Source organism: Jaculus jaculus, chromosome 8, assembly GCF_020740685.1.
Source record: "Jaculus jaculus isolate mJacJac1 chromosome 8, mJacJac1.mat.Y.cur, whole genome shotgun sequence".
Classification (NCBI taxonomy): Eukaryota; Metazoa; Chordata; class Mammalia; order Rodentia; family Dipodidae; genus Jaculus; species Jaculus jaculus.
The window spans coordinates 85291846-85306035 of record NC_059109.1 but is presented as its reverse complement, the minus strand read 5'-3'; the positions used below and the strand labels follow the sequence as shown (position 1 = coordinate 85306035).

Genomic DNA, 14190 nt, shown 5'->3' with positions numbered 1-14190 from the left:
TTGTAGCTCTGGAAGCGTATCCAAGTCCCCAGGCCTCAGGAAAGACAAAGCCCGGGGCGGAGAACTCGGGGATGCCCAGCCACCCTCGCTCGCTCGGGTGTGCCCCTTCCAGGAACTCCCACCCGCGCGGCCGCCGATTGGTCCGGGCAGACCGGGTGTGACGTCAGGCCCCGCCCCGCGGCCCTGCAGCTCCGCCCGCGGGGCGGCCTGGCAGTTTGGTCCGGAGCAGCTAAAACCGGTTTGAGCGGAGGCTCTCCCTGCGCTCGGCGCTGCCGCGGGCTGCCTGGAGGAGCGCTGGCGAGGCGCGGAGCGCGGCGCTCGGCTCCGCGGCGCGGCCCCTGCACCGGCAGGTGAGGCGGGCGGACGGGCGGGCGCTCGCGTGGCGGCCGAGGTGTCAGCCGGGCGGGGCGGGCCGGGGCCGGGACGAGGGCGGGGGGCCCGGCCCGGCGGGCGTCGCTCGGGGCCGGCGGCCTTGCCGTTCGCTCCGGGAAGGGGATGGCTGTGTCTGCCTCCTCCTTCATTGTTCGCCGCCGATCCCTCCGCGCTGCCTGGCTCCTCTTCCCCCCGAAAGCCGGGAGTTCGGATTTCCAGAGCCCGGGACCACCACGCAAGTAGAGTAGGGCACGAGGAACAAAGCAGCCCACCCAGACAGATGGAACCGAGGTACCCCTTTCCACAGCTCCCCTCGCCCACCGCCCGGGAAACTCACACTGCCTTGACAGCTGCTTATTTTCTCAAATTGGCCTAAAAATAGTGACCACAGAAGAAAGCGGCAGAGTAGAATTTGATACGTCCAAAAAGTCTTGTGTAACTTGGACGCAGGGCTTCCTAGGACTGTCCAGTGCCAGGGGCGGTCAGCAGTGCCCTCGGTCGCATCTTAGGACTGCTGCCCCCTTTCTTCCCAGCCTGGCCTGATGGGTACCACGTCGGCCCGCTTCCCTGACCCCCTAGAATCTGCTGTAAATCTGACAGCAACTGATGGGAAGGCTGCAGCTTGTTTGGAATTGATGTTTCCTTTCCAGTCTCCTGTCCTCTGTTGCCCTCTTGCTTTCTGCCTTGCTCCTGCTCACTTACTCTACCCTTAATGCATCTTGCTACATTTCTAACAGTTATTACATAACTAAGAAATTAATAGTTACTATCCGTTTTTTCCGCTGCTTTGCATTCTGGATACAAGTAGCACAGAGTCAACTGGTAAACTGGGTGCAATGGCTTAGTCCTGCCCTCTTCGAGAAGTACTAGGAAAAACCAAGTGTTCTGGACAAAATTGAAAGATGCAGGAAAGTTGGACTCAGAAATGATAAAAGAAAAAGGACAGTATGGGCTGGAGAGATGGCTTAGCCGTTAAGCACTTGCCTGTGAAGCCTAAGGACCCTGGTTTGAGGCTCCATTCTCCAGGACCCACGTAAGCCAGATGCACAAGAGGGCACATGCGTGCATCTGGAGTTCTTTTGCAGAGGCTGCAGCCCTGACGTGCTCATTCTCTCTCTGTCCGCCTCTTTCTCTCTCTGTCACTCTCAAATAACTAAAAAATAAACCATATATGTATATAAAGAAAACTGACAGTAAAATCTGACTGTAAACAGGTGCTCACGCCCATAGTACTAGAATTTGGGAAGCTGAGATAAGAGGATCACCTTGAGTTCCTGGCTGAGCTACAGAGTTGGTTTCATGTCTGCCTGGGCTAGAGTGAGACTCCACCTCAAAAGAAAAGAATTGATGCATCCACAAAGTAGGCTAATGAACCAAATATTGTATTTTTTTTTTTTTTTTTTGAGATAGGGTCTTGTTGTAGCCCAGGCTGACCTGGAATTCACTATGTAGTCTCAGGGTGGCCTCGAACTCATGGTGATCCTCCTACCTCTGCCTCCCAAGTGCTGGGATTAAAGGTGTGCACCACCATGTCCAGCTTGTTCTGTATTTAATTTTTTTTTTTTTTATTTTTTATTTGAGAGAGAGAGAGAAACCGATAATGGGTGTGCCAGGACTTTCAGCCGCAGTAAACTCCAGATGCATGTGCCAACTTGTGCATCTGGTTTATTTACATGTATCCTGAGGAATTAAACCTGCATCCTTTGGCTTTGCAAGCAAGGGCCTTCACTGCTAAGCCATTTCGCCAATTCTAAACTTTAAAAAAAAGTATTTTATTTTCTTACTTATTTGAGAGAGAGGGGCCGGGGAGAAAGAGAGAGAGAATGGGCACATCAGGGCTTCCAGCCGCTGCAAACAAACTCCAGATGTATGCACCACCTTGTGCATGCGTGGGTCCTGAGGTTGTTTGGCTTTGCAGGCAAGCAAGCGCCTTAACCACTAAACCATCTTCCCAGCTCCAAGAGAATGGGTTTGGCTGGACATCTTGCCCTGCAAACAAACTCTAGACACATCACTTGATGGGTCATGCTTTCTGGGGAATTGAACCCAGGCCCTGCAGGCTTTGTGAGGAAGCATCTTTAGCTGCTTAGCCAACCCCCTTTGTCTGAGGCAGAGTCTCACTAGCCCAGGCTGGCCTTCAACTCATGGTGATCTTTCTTCCTCAGCCTTCCTTGTGCTAGAATGTAAGGTACGCACCACCTTGCCTGGCTCAGAAGTGCTTTCTTAATAGGAATCCATATGTCTAAATATGCCTAATTCAAATCCTGGCTTAAAGTATATGGAGGTCAGAAAAGTGGGGTCAAAAGGATCCTTCATCAATATGAGCCCAAATTCGTAAGGCATTTCATTATTCATGTACTATAGCTGATTATGAGGCTCCAAGCTGCTATAGTCCAAAGAAAGCAATAAGACCTGGAAATAGCTTTTTTCTTGAAAAGAAAGAGATGTTCTGTTTTGGCCAGAAATACACATGTTAGCTAAAAATATCTTGACTTTAATTCAGCTCTGAACTAAACATTCCTGTACTTTGGTTTGTTGAAATCTCCCTTTTGTTTCCCTATCTGCTAAACCAATAAGGTCTCACATTGGAAATGTTAATTTGACAAACAGAATACAATAAAGTTTACTTTGCCAGGTAGCATGAAGTTTTAACATTTTTTTGGTCGTTTTTTTTGTTTGTTTGTTTTCAAGGTGGGGTCTCACTCTAGCCCAGGCTGACCTGGAATTCACTAGTGGTCTCAGGGCGGCCTCGGACTCAGTCATCTTCCTACCTCTGCCTCCCGAGTGCTGGGATTAAAGGCGTGTGGCACCATGCCCAGCTCAACTTTTTTTTTTTTGAGGTAGGGTCTCACTGTAGCCCAGGCTGATCTGGAATTCAGTATGTAGCCTCAGGGTGACCTCAAATTTACAGCAATCCTCCTACCTCTGCCACCGCCCCCCTGCTGGGATTAAAGGTGTGGCCACTATACCCAGCTCAACTTTGAAAAATTTGAAGTAAGTGAAATACAATGTTGGTTTTCAAATTGCTTGAGACTTTAAAAAAATGCCAAAATGTTTACTACTCAGAATTTCAGATGAGTGTGCTGTTTAGTATTTATCTTTAAAAAATAGAAATTGAGGTTATATTGAAAAAAAAGATCAGAAAACAGTCTCAAGAGCTGAATTCTGAGGGGGGGAGGGGGGAGTTGGTTCTCTGTGCTCAGTCATGCCCAGACAGTGACAAGTGTTCCTCATCTTGTTGCTTTGCATGTATCTGGAAGGTCCACATCCAAGGGGGGAGATATTTTTTGTTTAGAAGAAGAGAGATGAGTAGCTGTGTAAAATTTGAGACCCACAGTAGAACAGATTTTTTTTTAACTTTCCCTGCTGTTTCGATAGGCAGCTGGGTGCCAGAGCTGTGCACGTCAGTTCTGCACCAGAAATCTGGCTTCTGTCCACCACAAGTAAACAGCCACCGAAGCAGCCAGCTCCCAGCCTCTCGTTTGTCCTGTTACCTTGTTGAGTGGTGGGAATTGAACTAGGTTGCTGACTTTTGACTTTTCTAGTGGAAGATGACACTTTGCTATCTTTGGGGGACTGCTTTGGGGTTAATTTTGTGCTTGAATGTATATTTCCTTATATAGTGCATTTACTACAAATGTTTATTGTTAAGTTACTGTAGCTACTTTATAAACAACTTTAGGGATGAATACTTTTTCCATTAAATTTGCATAAGTTTCCTGTTTGTTATAATGAAGCAGAAATCTAGAGATAATTTTTGTATCAGCTGTTGGTTTTAATACATAAGAATAATTACCACCTTTGACCAAATTGGTTGATTAGTTATTTAAAGTTGAATAGGCCAGGTGTGGTGGCTCACTCCTTTAATCCCAGAATTTGGGAGGCAGTGGTAGGAGGAATGCTGTGAGTTCAAGGCCACCCTGAGACTACATAGTGAATTCCAGGTCAGCTTAGACTAGAGTGAGACCCTACTTTGGAGGGTGAAAAGAAAATAAAGTTGCTGATGAATATCTGAGTACCTACTCCACAGTCTTATAGTAAGATTGCCTTTAGTATAGAATTGTGGCAGTAAATGTTACGTGAAAGTACAAGTCATAGCTTAAGACTGAAGTTGGTTGAGCTGGAGAGATGGCTTAGCAGTTAAGCGCTTGCCTGTGAAGTCTAAGGACCCCGGTTTAAGGCTCGATTCCCCAGGACCCACGTTAGCCAGATGTACAAGGGGCCCCACGCATCTGGAGTTTGCTTGCAGTGGCTGGAGGCCCTGGTTGCGCCCATTCTCTCTCTATCTGCCTCTTTCTCTGCCACTCTCAAATAAATAAATAAAAATAAAATAAAATTTAAAAAAGAGACTGAAGTTGATTATTCAGCAATTTTGCTGAGTGATGATAGGTTTAGGCTGTCTTACAATTAATTCACTAGCTTAAAGGCTTTTTTAAAAATTTTTATTTTTGCTAGACTTCAGTTTCATTAGGTAATTTAGATCTGCTAGACATAAGGCTACAGTGAGTGCTTCAGTAAGCTGTTTCACTTACTAGAAAGTCCTTTTACTCAGGTTCATATCAGATATCTTAAAAGAACTGTTAAGGTACTCAAGTAACAAGTCAATGCGGGAGTAACAATCTAGCACTATTTTTATGTTGAGAACATTCTTTAGCACTTTCAGAATAGGATGTATGTATGTTAAATAGATTATGTTTACTTGTAAACATACAAGGTCAAGTAAGTTCTCCTATAAATTATTTTTATCAAGGATACTTCTCCATTCTAGTTTTACTGTTTGTTTATTTATTTATTGGTTTTTCTAGGTAGAGTCTCACTCTAACTCAGGCTGACCTAGAATTCACTATGTAATCTCAAATTGGCCTGAAACTCACAGAGATCCTCCTACCTCTGCCTCCCAAATACTGGGATTAAAGGCGTAAGCTACCATGCCCTGCTCCAGTCTAGTTTTAGATTTAATTTTTTAATTATTTATTTATTTTGAGGGTGGGTCTCACTCTAGCCCAGGCTGACCTGGAATTCACTATGCAATCTCAGAGTGGCCTCGAATTCAGGGTGATCCTCCTACCTTTGCCTCCTGAGTGCTGGGATTAAAGGCATGTGTCACCATGTCGAGCCCTTACTTTATTTGTGAGCTTGAGAGAGAGAGACAGACAGATGGAGACAGATAATGGGTGCACCATGACCTTCAGTTGCTGCAAGCAAACTCCAGATGCATGTGCCACCTTGTGCATCTGTCTTACGTGGTTCCTGGAGAATTGAACCTGGGTCTTTTGGCTTTTTTTTTTTTTTTTTTTTTCGAGGTAGGGTCTCACTCTGGTCCAAGCTGACCTGGAATTAACTATGTAGTCTCAGGGTGGCCTCGAACTCTCGATGATCCTCCCACCTCTGCCTCCCAAGTGCTGGGATTAAAGGCGTGCGCCACCACGCCCGGCTCTTTTGGCTTTTTGCATGCAAGTGACTTAACTGCTAAGCCATCTCTCCAGTTCTTAGATTTTAATTTTTTTAATTAATTAATTATTATTATTATTTATTTTTTTTTTTGGTTTTTCGAGGTAGGGTCTCACTCTAGCTCAGGCTGACCTGGAATTCGCTGTGTAGTCTCACGGTGGCCTCGAACTCACGGTGATTCTCCTACCTCTGCCTCCCAAGTGCTGGAATTAAAGGCGTGCACCACCATGCCCGGCTTTTGTTTATTTTTCTTTATTTATTTGAGAGTGAGAGAGAGAGAGAGAGAGAGAGAGAAAGGGCGTATCAGGGCCTCCAGCCATTGCAAAAGAACTCCAGATGTGTGCTCCCCCTTGTGCATCTGGCTAACATGGGTCCTAGGGAATTGAGCCTCGAACCAGGGTCCTTAGGTTTCACAGGCAAGTGCTTAAATGCTAAGCCATCTCTCCGGCCCAGATTTTAACTTTTTCTAGCCACTGCAGATAAACTCCAGATACATGTGCCACCTTGTTTATCTGGGGAATTGAACCTGAGTCCTTTGGCTTTGCTGACAAGCACCTTAACCGGTAAGCCATCTCTCCAGCCCTTACATTATTATTATTATTTTTTTTTATTTAGGGGCTAGAAGGATGGCTTAGTGGTTAAGCGCTTGTCTGTGAAGCCTAAGGACCCCAAATCGAGGCTCTATTCCCCAGTACCCACATAAGCCAGATGCACAAAGTGGCTCATGTATCTGGAATTCATTTGCAGAGGCTGGAGATCCTAGCGTGCCCATTCTCTCTCTCTCTCCCTCTTTCTGTCTGTCTGTTGCTCTCAAATAAATAAATAAAAATAAATATTTATTTATTTGAGAGAAAGTGAGTATGGACACACCAGGGCTTCCTGCTACTGCAAATGAACTTCAAATGTATGTACCACTTAGTGCATCTGACTTTACATGGGTTCTGGGGAATTGAACTCCAGTCCTTGGGCTTTGCAGGCAAGCACCTTAACCATCTCTCCATCCCCAGTTTTAGGTTTTGGTTTTTTTTCTAAGATAGGGTCTCACTTTAGCCCAGACTGATCTGAAATTCACTGTGTAGTCTCAGGCTGGCCTTGAACTTAAACTCACAGTGATCCTCCTACTTTGTCCTCTGAGTGCTAGAATTAAAGGGGTCCACCACCATGTCTGGCCAGTTTTAGATGTTTTAACAAAAAATAAAAGTTGTCAAATATGGAAGTCACATGGCATCATACTGATTGGTGGTAGTGTTGTATTTATATATACTTAATATACATTTATAGAATATAATGTCACCATTATAGTTTCTAACTGGTGTAAACGTGGTGATAGGTGGTTTGTAATTAATACTGAGCTTGAACTCTTTTTTATTTTTTTTTCTTAATAAAAAATTTTATTCATTTGTAAGCAGAGAAAGACACATGAGGCACGGGGGGAGGGGAAAAACTGGGGAAACGCCAGGGCTCTAGCCACTGCAAATGAACTCCAGGTGCATAAACCACTTTGCATCTGGCTTTACATGATATTGGGGAATTGAACCTGGGTCATTAGGCTTTGCAGGGAAGTACCTTAAGAGTCATCTCTCCAGCCCTGAACTTGGACTCTTTTTTTTGATATGGTGTTGCACACCTTTTTTTAAATTTATTTTTTTCAAGTTTTTTTTATTAACAACTTCCATGATTATAAAAAATATCCCATGGTAATGCCCTTCCTCTCCCCCCACTTTCCCATTTGAAACTTCATTCTCCATTATATCCCCTCCCCCTCTCAATCAGTCTCTTTTATTTTGATGTCATTATCTTTTCCTCCTATTATGATAGTCTTGTGTAGGTAGTGTCAGGCACTGTGAGGTCATGGATATCCAGGCCATTTTGTGTCTGGGGGAGCACGTTATAAGGAGTCCTACCCTTCCTTTGGCTCTTAAACTCTTTACGCCACCTCCTCTGCAATAGACCCTGAGCCTTGGAAGGTGTGATAGAGATATTTCAGTACTGAGCACTCCTGTCACTTCTTTCCAGCACCATGATGCCATCTGAGTCATCCCAAGGTCACTGCCGTCTGAAAAGAGAAGATTCTCTACCCAAAGTGAAAGTAGCATATAAGGATATGAAGATTAAGAGAAGTGCTTACTGGGCAGTTTGATAAGCATAGTGTATACATTTAGCCAGGCAGTAGCAGGTGTTACACCCCTAGGGCTCATGGCTATCCCTGTTTTAAGTTTTCAGTATCAGGGATATAGTCCCACCCATGGAGTGGACCTACAGTCCAATTAGAGGGCAGTTGGTTTCCACCATGACAGACGTTGGGCTTGGACTGTTGATCCTACTTACCAGCCCTATACATACTACAGATCAGATATCTGAACCTCTGGCCTTTTTTTGTTTGGAGTTGGGTGTTATTGGTAGAGACCTGATTACTACATTGTGGCCTCTACCCTCTAGATGCTAGGAGCATCTCTCCCTGTCTTAACTGTTTATGAATTTAAAAAATATTTTTGGTTTATTTATTTATTTGAGAGTGACAGACACAAAGAGAGAAAGAAAAAGATAGAGAGAGAGAGAGAGTGAATGGGCCTGCCAGGGCCTCCAGCCACTGCAAAGGAACTCCAAACGCTTGCGCCCCCTTGTGCATCTGGCTAACGTGGGCCCTGGGGAATCGAGCCTCGAACCGGGGTCCTTAGGCTTCACAGGCAAGCGCTTAACCGCTAAGCCATCTCTCTAGCCCCTGTTTATGAATTTTAAATAACTGTTTCAACCAGTTTCCTCCTGACATTACCAAATATCCCCTAGAGTACAAAGTTGCTCTCCATGAAAATTGCTGATATAAACAAATCTACCTTGACTCAGAACTGTAGGTAACTGCTGGGTAGCTGTATTTACTAAATGAACATTACAGAGTTCAAAGGGAGGGGAAGGAAGCAAAAGGAATAGAATGGATAGGAAAGGTACTTAAGAGTTATTTTACAAAGCAATCTATAAATGTAAATGAAATATAGTAGGTAAATTAATGAACAATATAAAAAAGCCACATGTTTTAGAATTTTTAGGGACCTTGGTAAAGGTACAAAAGTCTTTTTAGAAGTGGAAAATGTTATGTATGATACGTGTTCTTATGTGGAGAGTGTTTTTCACTTAAACTATATAACTGTCCTGAGGTCTCTCTCCTTCTCTCTCTCTCTCTGTGTATGTATGTACTTAAAATGAATTTTCTGGGGCTGGAGGGATGGCTTAATGGTTAAGGTGTTTGCTTACAAAGCCAAATGACCTAGGTTTGATTCCCTAGGACTCAAGTTAGCCACATGCACAAGGGGCACATGTGTCTGGAGTTTGCAGTGGCTGGAGGCCCTGGCATGGCCATTCTCTCTCTCTCTCCCTCTTTAAAGTGAATTTTCTGTCTTCCCTCAGTTATTGAAGTTAAATTGTGATTAAACAGATTTGTTTGGCTAAGAAAGACAGAAGGGGGCTGGGCAGATGGCTCAGCAGTAAAGGTGCTTGCTTACAACTCTGTTGGACTGATTTCTATTTTCTAGCACCTAAGTAAAGCCATTGCAAAGTGACGCACACATCTATGATCCCAATGTGCCTGTGGCAATTGGAGTTATAGCCAGGAGAATCTAGAAGCCCTTGGGACTTGCCCAGTGTCTCTAGAAGAAGGCATAAAGAGAGGACAACCATTCTGGGATTGTCCTGACCTCCACATAATTTTCTCTCTCTCTCTCTCTCTCTCTCTCTCTCTCTCTCTCTCTCTCTCACACACACACACACACACACACACACACACACACACACATATACACACACACACACTAAAAACTAAGACTGGTAAGAAAGGAAAAAATAGCTAGGAAAAAACATGACTAAAGTGGTAAAAGACTTCAAAGCTTTCGTGTTTTAGATTTCTGTAAATAATGTGACTCCATATAAGTATGCAAAGAAGAATCTTATCCCTTCCCAGTACTGGCTGGCCCCGCCCCACCCCATTTAGCTCCCAAGATCAGAGGAAGCCAGGCGTGCTCAGGGTGGTATGGTCTTAGATGAGGAGAATATGCTCATTGATAAGAAGTAATATGCCATTGGGGATTGATTTAGAAAGAAATCCATGTAGATGTATGGTTTCAGATGAAGTTGATAACCAGAAAACATGGTGTGGATGTATAAACATTAGGATTAAGGGGATTGGGTAATAGCTTATACTTGAGAGTAAATTTAAAGAACTTGAGTAATGATGGGATTTTGAAGAGAAAATCTAGAAAATGTACTTAAAGGGAAGGATTTTGTGTGTATGCTTGGTCAGTTACCCTGTATTCTAGAAGTGGATACTCAGACTTTTGTTACACAACATTACCAGTTTGTTTTGGGAGATCATGATACTTAAGTCTAAATTTTAGGTGCTTTCTTGTTACTAAGTAGAAATCCTCTGGGTCAAGCTTTTCTGTTTTTATATTTCTTTTCTTCCTCCCCCACCCCCTCACCTAAGCGTGTGCCTGGTCAGGAAAGATAGGTTGAATTCAGCACAGCTGCTTATCAAAAGAGAAAGTATATTGCAAGAGAATTTTGACTTTTAAAAATATAAAGTTCAGGGCTGGAGAGATGGCTTAGCGGTTAAGCGCTTGCCTGTGAAGCCTAAGGACCCTGGTTCGAGGCTCAGTTCCCCAGGTCCCACGTTAGCCAGATGCACAAGGGGGCGCATGCGTCTGGAGTTCGTTTGCAGAGGCTGGAAGCCCTGGCGCGCCCATTCTCTCTCTCTCCCTCTATCTGTCTTCCTCTCTGTGTCTGTTGCTCTCAAATAAAAAAATAAAATAAAATAAAATAAATATATAAAGTTCAGGCACTTGTTTTGTAGTATTTCTTATCCATACATTCTTTTTTTTTTTAATTTTTTTTAGCATTTTATTTATTTTAGATGAGTAAGAAAAAGAGGCAGACTGATGGAGACAGAGAATGAGTGGGTACGCCAGTCTATAGCCACTGTAAACCCAACTCCAGATACATTTGCTACCTTGTGCATCTGGCTTTCGATACATGTGCTGCCTTGTGCATCCAGCTTTACCTGGATACTAGGAAATTGAACCTGGGTCCTTAGGTTTTGCAGGCAAGTGCCTTAACTGCTGAGTCATCTCTAGCTCCAGATTAATGTATTTGTTTGTTTGTTTTGTGTGATAGGGTCTCACTCTAGCACAGGCTGACCTGGAATTCACTATGAAGTCTCCGGGTGGCCTCAAACTCACAGCAATCCTTCTATCTCAGCCTCCATAGTGCTACGATTAAAGGAGTGTGCCACACTCATGCATGTATTCTTAAAATAAAGTTTTGGAATCTTACTAGATACCTCACTCACATTAAAAGCAGTCAGTTTGTATATAAGGACTCTGAAATGAATGTTTTATTTATAGTTGAATCTTTCATTTTTTTAAACCTTTTTCATTAATTCTTTTTTATGTGTGTGTGGCATGTGTGCATGCATGTGTGCATGCATGTGTTCGTGTTCCTTTGTGTGAGTACATGTGTGTACGTGCACATGCACATGTGTGGGCCAGAGGTCAACATCACCTTTAATCGCTCTCCACCTTCCTTAACTTAAAGCTCATGGTTTCTGTTAGTTTAGCCAGCCAGCAAGCTTTGGGGATCTGCCTTTCTGCCTTCCAAGTACTGGGATTACAGGTGCATGTGGCTATTCCTGGTATTTATTTGGGTGTTGGGGACCTGAATTAGGTCCTCAGTACTTGCCTTATAAGCATTTTACCTAGTGAGCCATCTTTTCTGTTTGCTTATGGTTTTTTAGGGTTTTTTTTTGAGGTAGGATCTCTAGTTCAGGCTGGCATGGTTCTCATTCTGTAGTCCCTGAAAATCACAGCAGCATCCTACCTCTGCCTATCATCCTCCTACCTCTGCCTCCCAAGTGCTGAGATTAAAGACATGTGTCACCACTCCTGGTGAATACTGGGTTTAAAAAAAAAAAAAACTTTTAAATTGGGCATGAGGGCACATGCCTTTAATCCCAGCACTTGGGAGGCAGAGGTAGGAGGATTGCTGTGAGTTCGAGGCCACCCTGAGACTCCATAGTGAATTCCAGGTCAGCCTGGACTAGAGTGAGACCCTACTTCGAAAAATTGAAAAACAAACAAACAAAAAAACAAAAACCAGTATTCTGAAACATTTCTATCACACCTTCCAAGGCTCAGGGTCCATTGTGGAAGAGGTAGTTGGAAGAGTATAAGAGCCAAAGAAAGGATAGGACTCCTTACAATGCACCCTTCCAGACACAAAATGGCCTAGCTATCCATGACCTTGCAGCTCCTGGCACTACCTACACAAGACCAGAATAATAGGAAAAGATGATGACATCAAAATAAAAGACTGATTGAGATGGGGAGGGGATATCATGGAGAGTGGAGTTGTGAAGGGGAGAGTGGGGAGGGAATTATCATGGTTTATTGTCTGTAATTATGGAAATTGTCAATAATAAAAATTAAAAAAATAAAACCCAGTATACAGCTACAAATACTGTTTTGTTTTGTTTTTTTAATACAATTGTAGTTCTTGGTTTAACTTGTTTCTTTTTTTGTTATTATATTTGGACAAGGTCCCATTATACCATGCTGGACTTGAACTCTTTGTGTAGTTGAGGATGACTTTGACCTTCTGGTCCCCCTGCCATTCCCTCTAAGTTCTAGGATATACGGGTGTATATCTCCAGTCCTGGTTTTTCTGGTGCTGGAGATTAAACCTAGGGCTTGTATAGGCTAGGTGTGTACTCTGCCAACTGAGCTACCTCCCTTGCCTCCTTGATTTTTTAAAAAAATATTTATTTGAGAGAGAGGGAGAGAATGGGCTCACTAGAGCCTCCAGCCATTGCAAATGAACTCCAGATACATGTGCTACCTTGTGCATCTGGCTTACATGGGTTCTGGGGAATTAAACTTGGATCTGGCTTTGCAGGCAAGCACTTTAACCTCTGAGTCATCTCCCCAGCACTTGATTTTTTTTTATTCTCTTTTTGCAAATTTTATTTATTCAGAGAGAAAGAAAGAGAGAAAAATGGGTGCGCCAGGACATCCTGCCACTGCAAACCAACTCCAGACACATGTGTCACCTTGCATATCTGGCCCCATGTGGGTACTGGGGAATTGAACCCAGGTTGGCAGGCTTTGCAAGTAAGCTCTTTGAACTGCCGAGCCATCTCCTCACTCGTCCTTATTGTTTGTTTATGTTTTTGGTTTTTGAGGTAAGATTTTACTCTACCCAAAGCTAACCTGGAATTGACTCTAGTCTCTGGGTGGCCTTAAATTCACAGCAATCCTACCTCCCCTTGCCAAGTGCTGGGATTAAAGGTGTGCACCTCCACATTCATCTCCATGTTTCTTGATGGTAACTAATACTGTTACAGGACTGTAATACCACATGTACTGTTAATTTTTTTTTTAAATATTTTTTGTTCATTATTTATTTATTTATTTGAGAGTGACAGACACAGAGAGAAAGACAGATAGGGAGAGAGAGAGAATGGGTGCGCCAGGACTTCCAGCCACTGCAAACGAACTCCAGACACGTGCGCCCCCTTGTGCTTCTGGCTAACATGGAACCTGGGGAACCGAGCCTCGAACCGGAGTCCTTAGGCTTCACAGGCAAGTGCTTAACCGCTAAGCCATCTCTCCAGCCCCACATGTACTGTTAATGATAGCTTTTCTTTTTCTTCCTAGAAAGAAACCTAAAATAAATCCATCAGAATGACACCTTCTCAGGTTACCTTTGAAATAAGAGGGACTCTCTTACCAGGTATGGTGAAGTTTTATTCTAAAATACTTTATAAAATTAAATAAAAATTTTACTTACTAAGTTATTTTAAATATGTATTAATTACTAGGTGAAAATCATCTTCATGCCTTCCTTGTATGTCAGAAACATACAATTAGATTGGTATTTTAAAAGTATTTTCTATATGGGGGTTGGAGAGATGTCTTAGCAGTTAAGGCTCTTGCCTGCCAAGCCAAAGGACCCAGATTCAATTCCCCAGGCCATTAGGCTTTGCAAGTAAGTGTATTTATATGTTGAACCATCTTTCTAGCTCCCCATGGTATCTTTTTGTTGTTAAGAAAACTGGACTTATTTTGCACAGGACAAAGGTAGGTGAGTAATTTTCTTTGGAAGGGGATTCCTTTTGAGGTAGGGTCTCACTCTACATTAGGCTGACCTGGAACTCATTCTATAGCTGTGGCTGACCTTAAACTCACCTTGATTGTCCTACCTCTGCCTCCTGGATGCTGGGATTAAAGGTGTGTGCCACCATGCCTGGCTGGTTTGTTTTGTTTTTTTGTTTTTTGTTTTATCAAGGTAGGATCTCACTCTAGTCTAGGCTGACCTGGAATTCAC

General features: G+C 43.4%; 1 protein-coding gene across 2 annotated transcripts in view; it reads left to right on the top strand.

Annotated features, from left to right (window-relative positions):
* Window positions 1-296: 296 nt before the first annotated feature.
* Window positions 297-14190, top strand: part of Gpcpd1 (glycerophosphocholine phosphodiesterase 1) — a 97134-nt gene continuing 83240 nt past the window's right edge. The window contains exons 1-2 of one of the 2 annotated variants that reach the window (XM_045156440.1): window positions 297-350; window positions 13521-13596. In XM_045156440.1, the coding sequence (XP_045012375.1) occupies window positions 13548-13596 (49 nt within the window). In that variant the 5' untranslated portion in view covers window positions 297-350; window positions 13521-13547. Of the gene's footprint in view, window positions 351-508; window positions 664-13520; window positions 13597-14190 lie in introns of those variants that run through there. The other variant, XM_045156439.1, reaches the window with a different exon arrangement.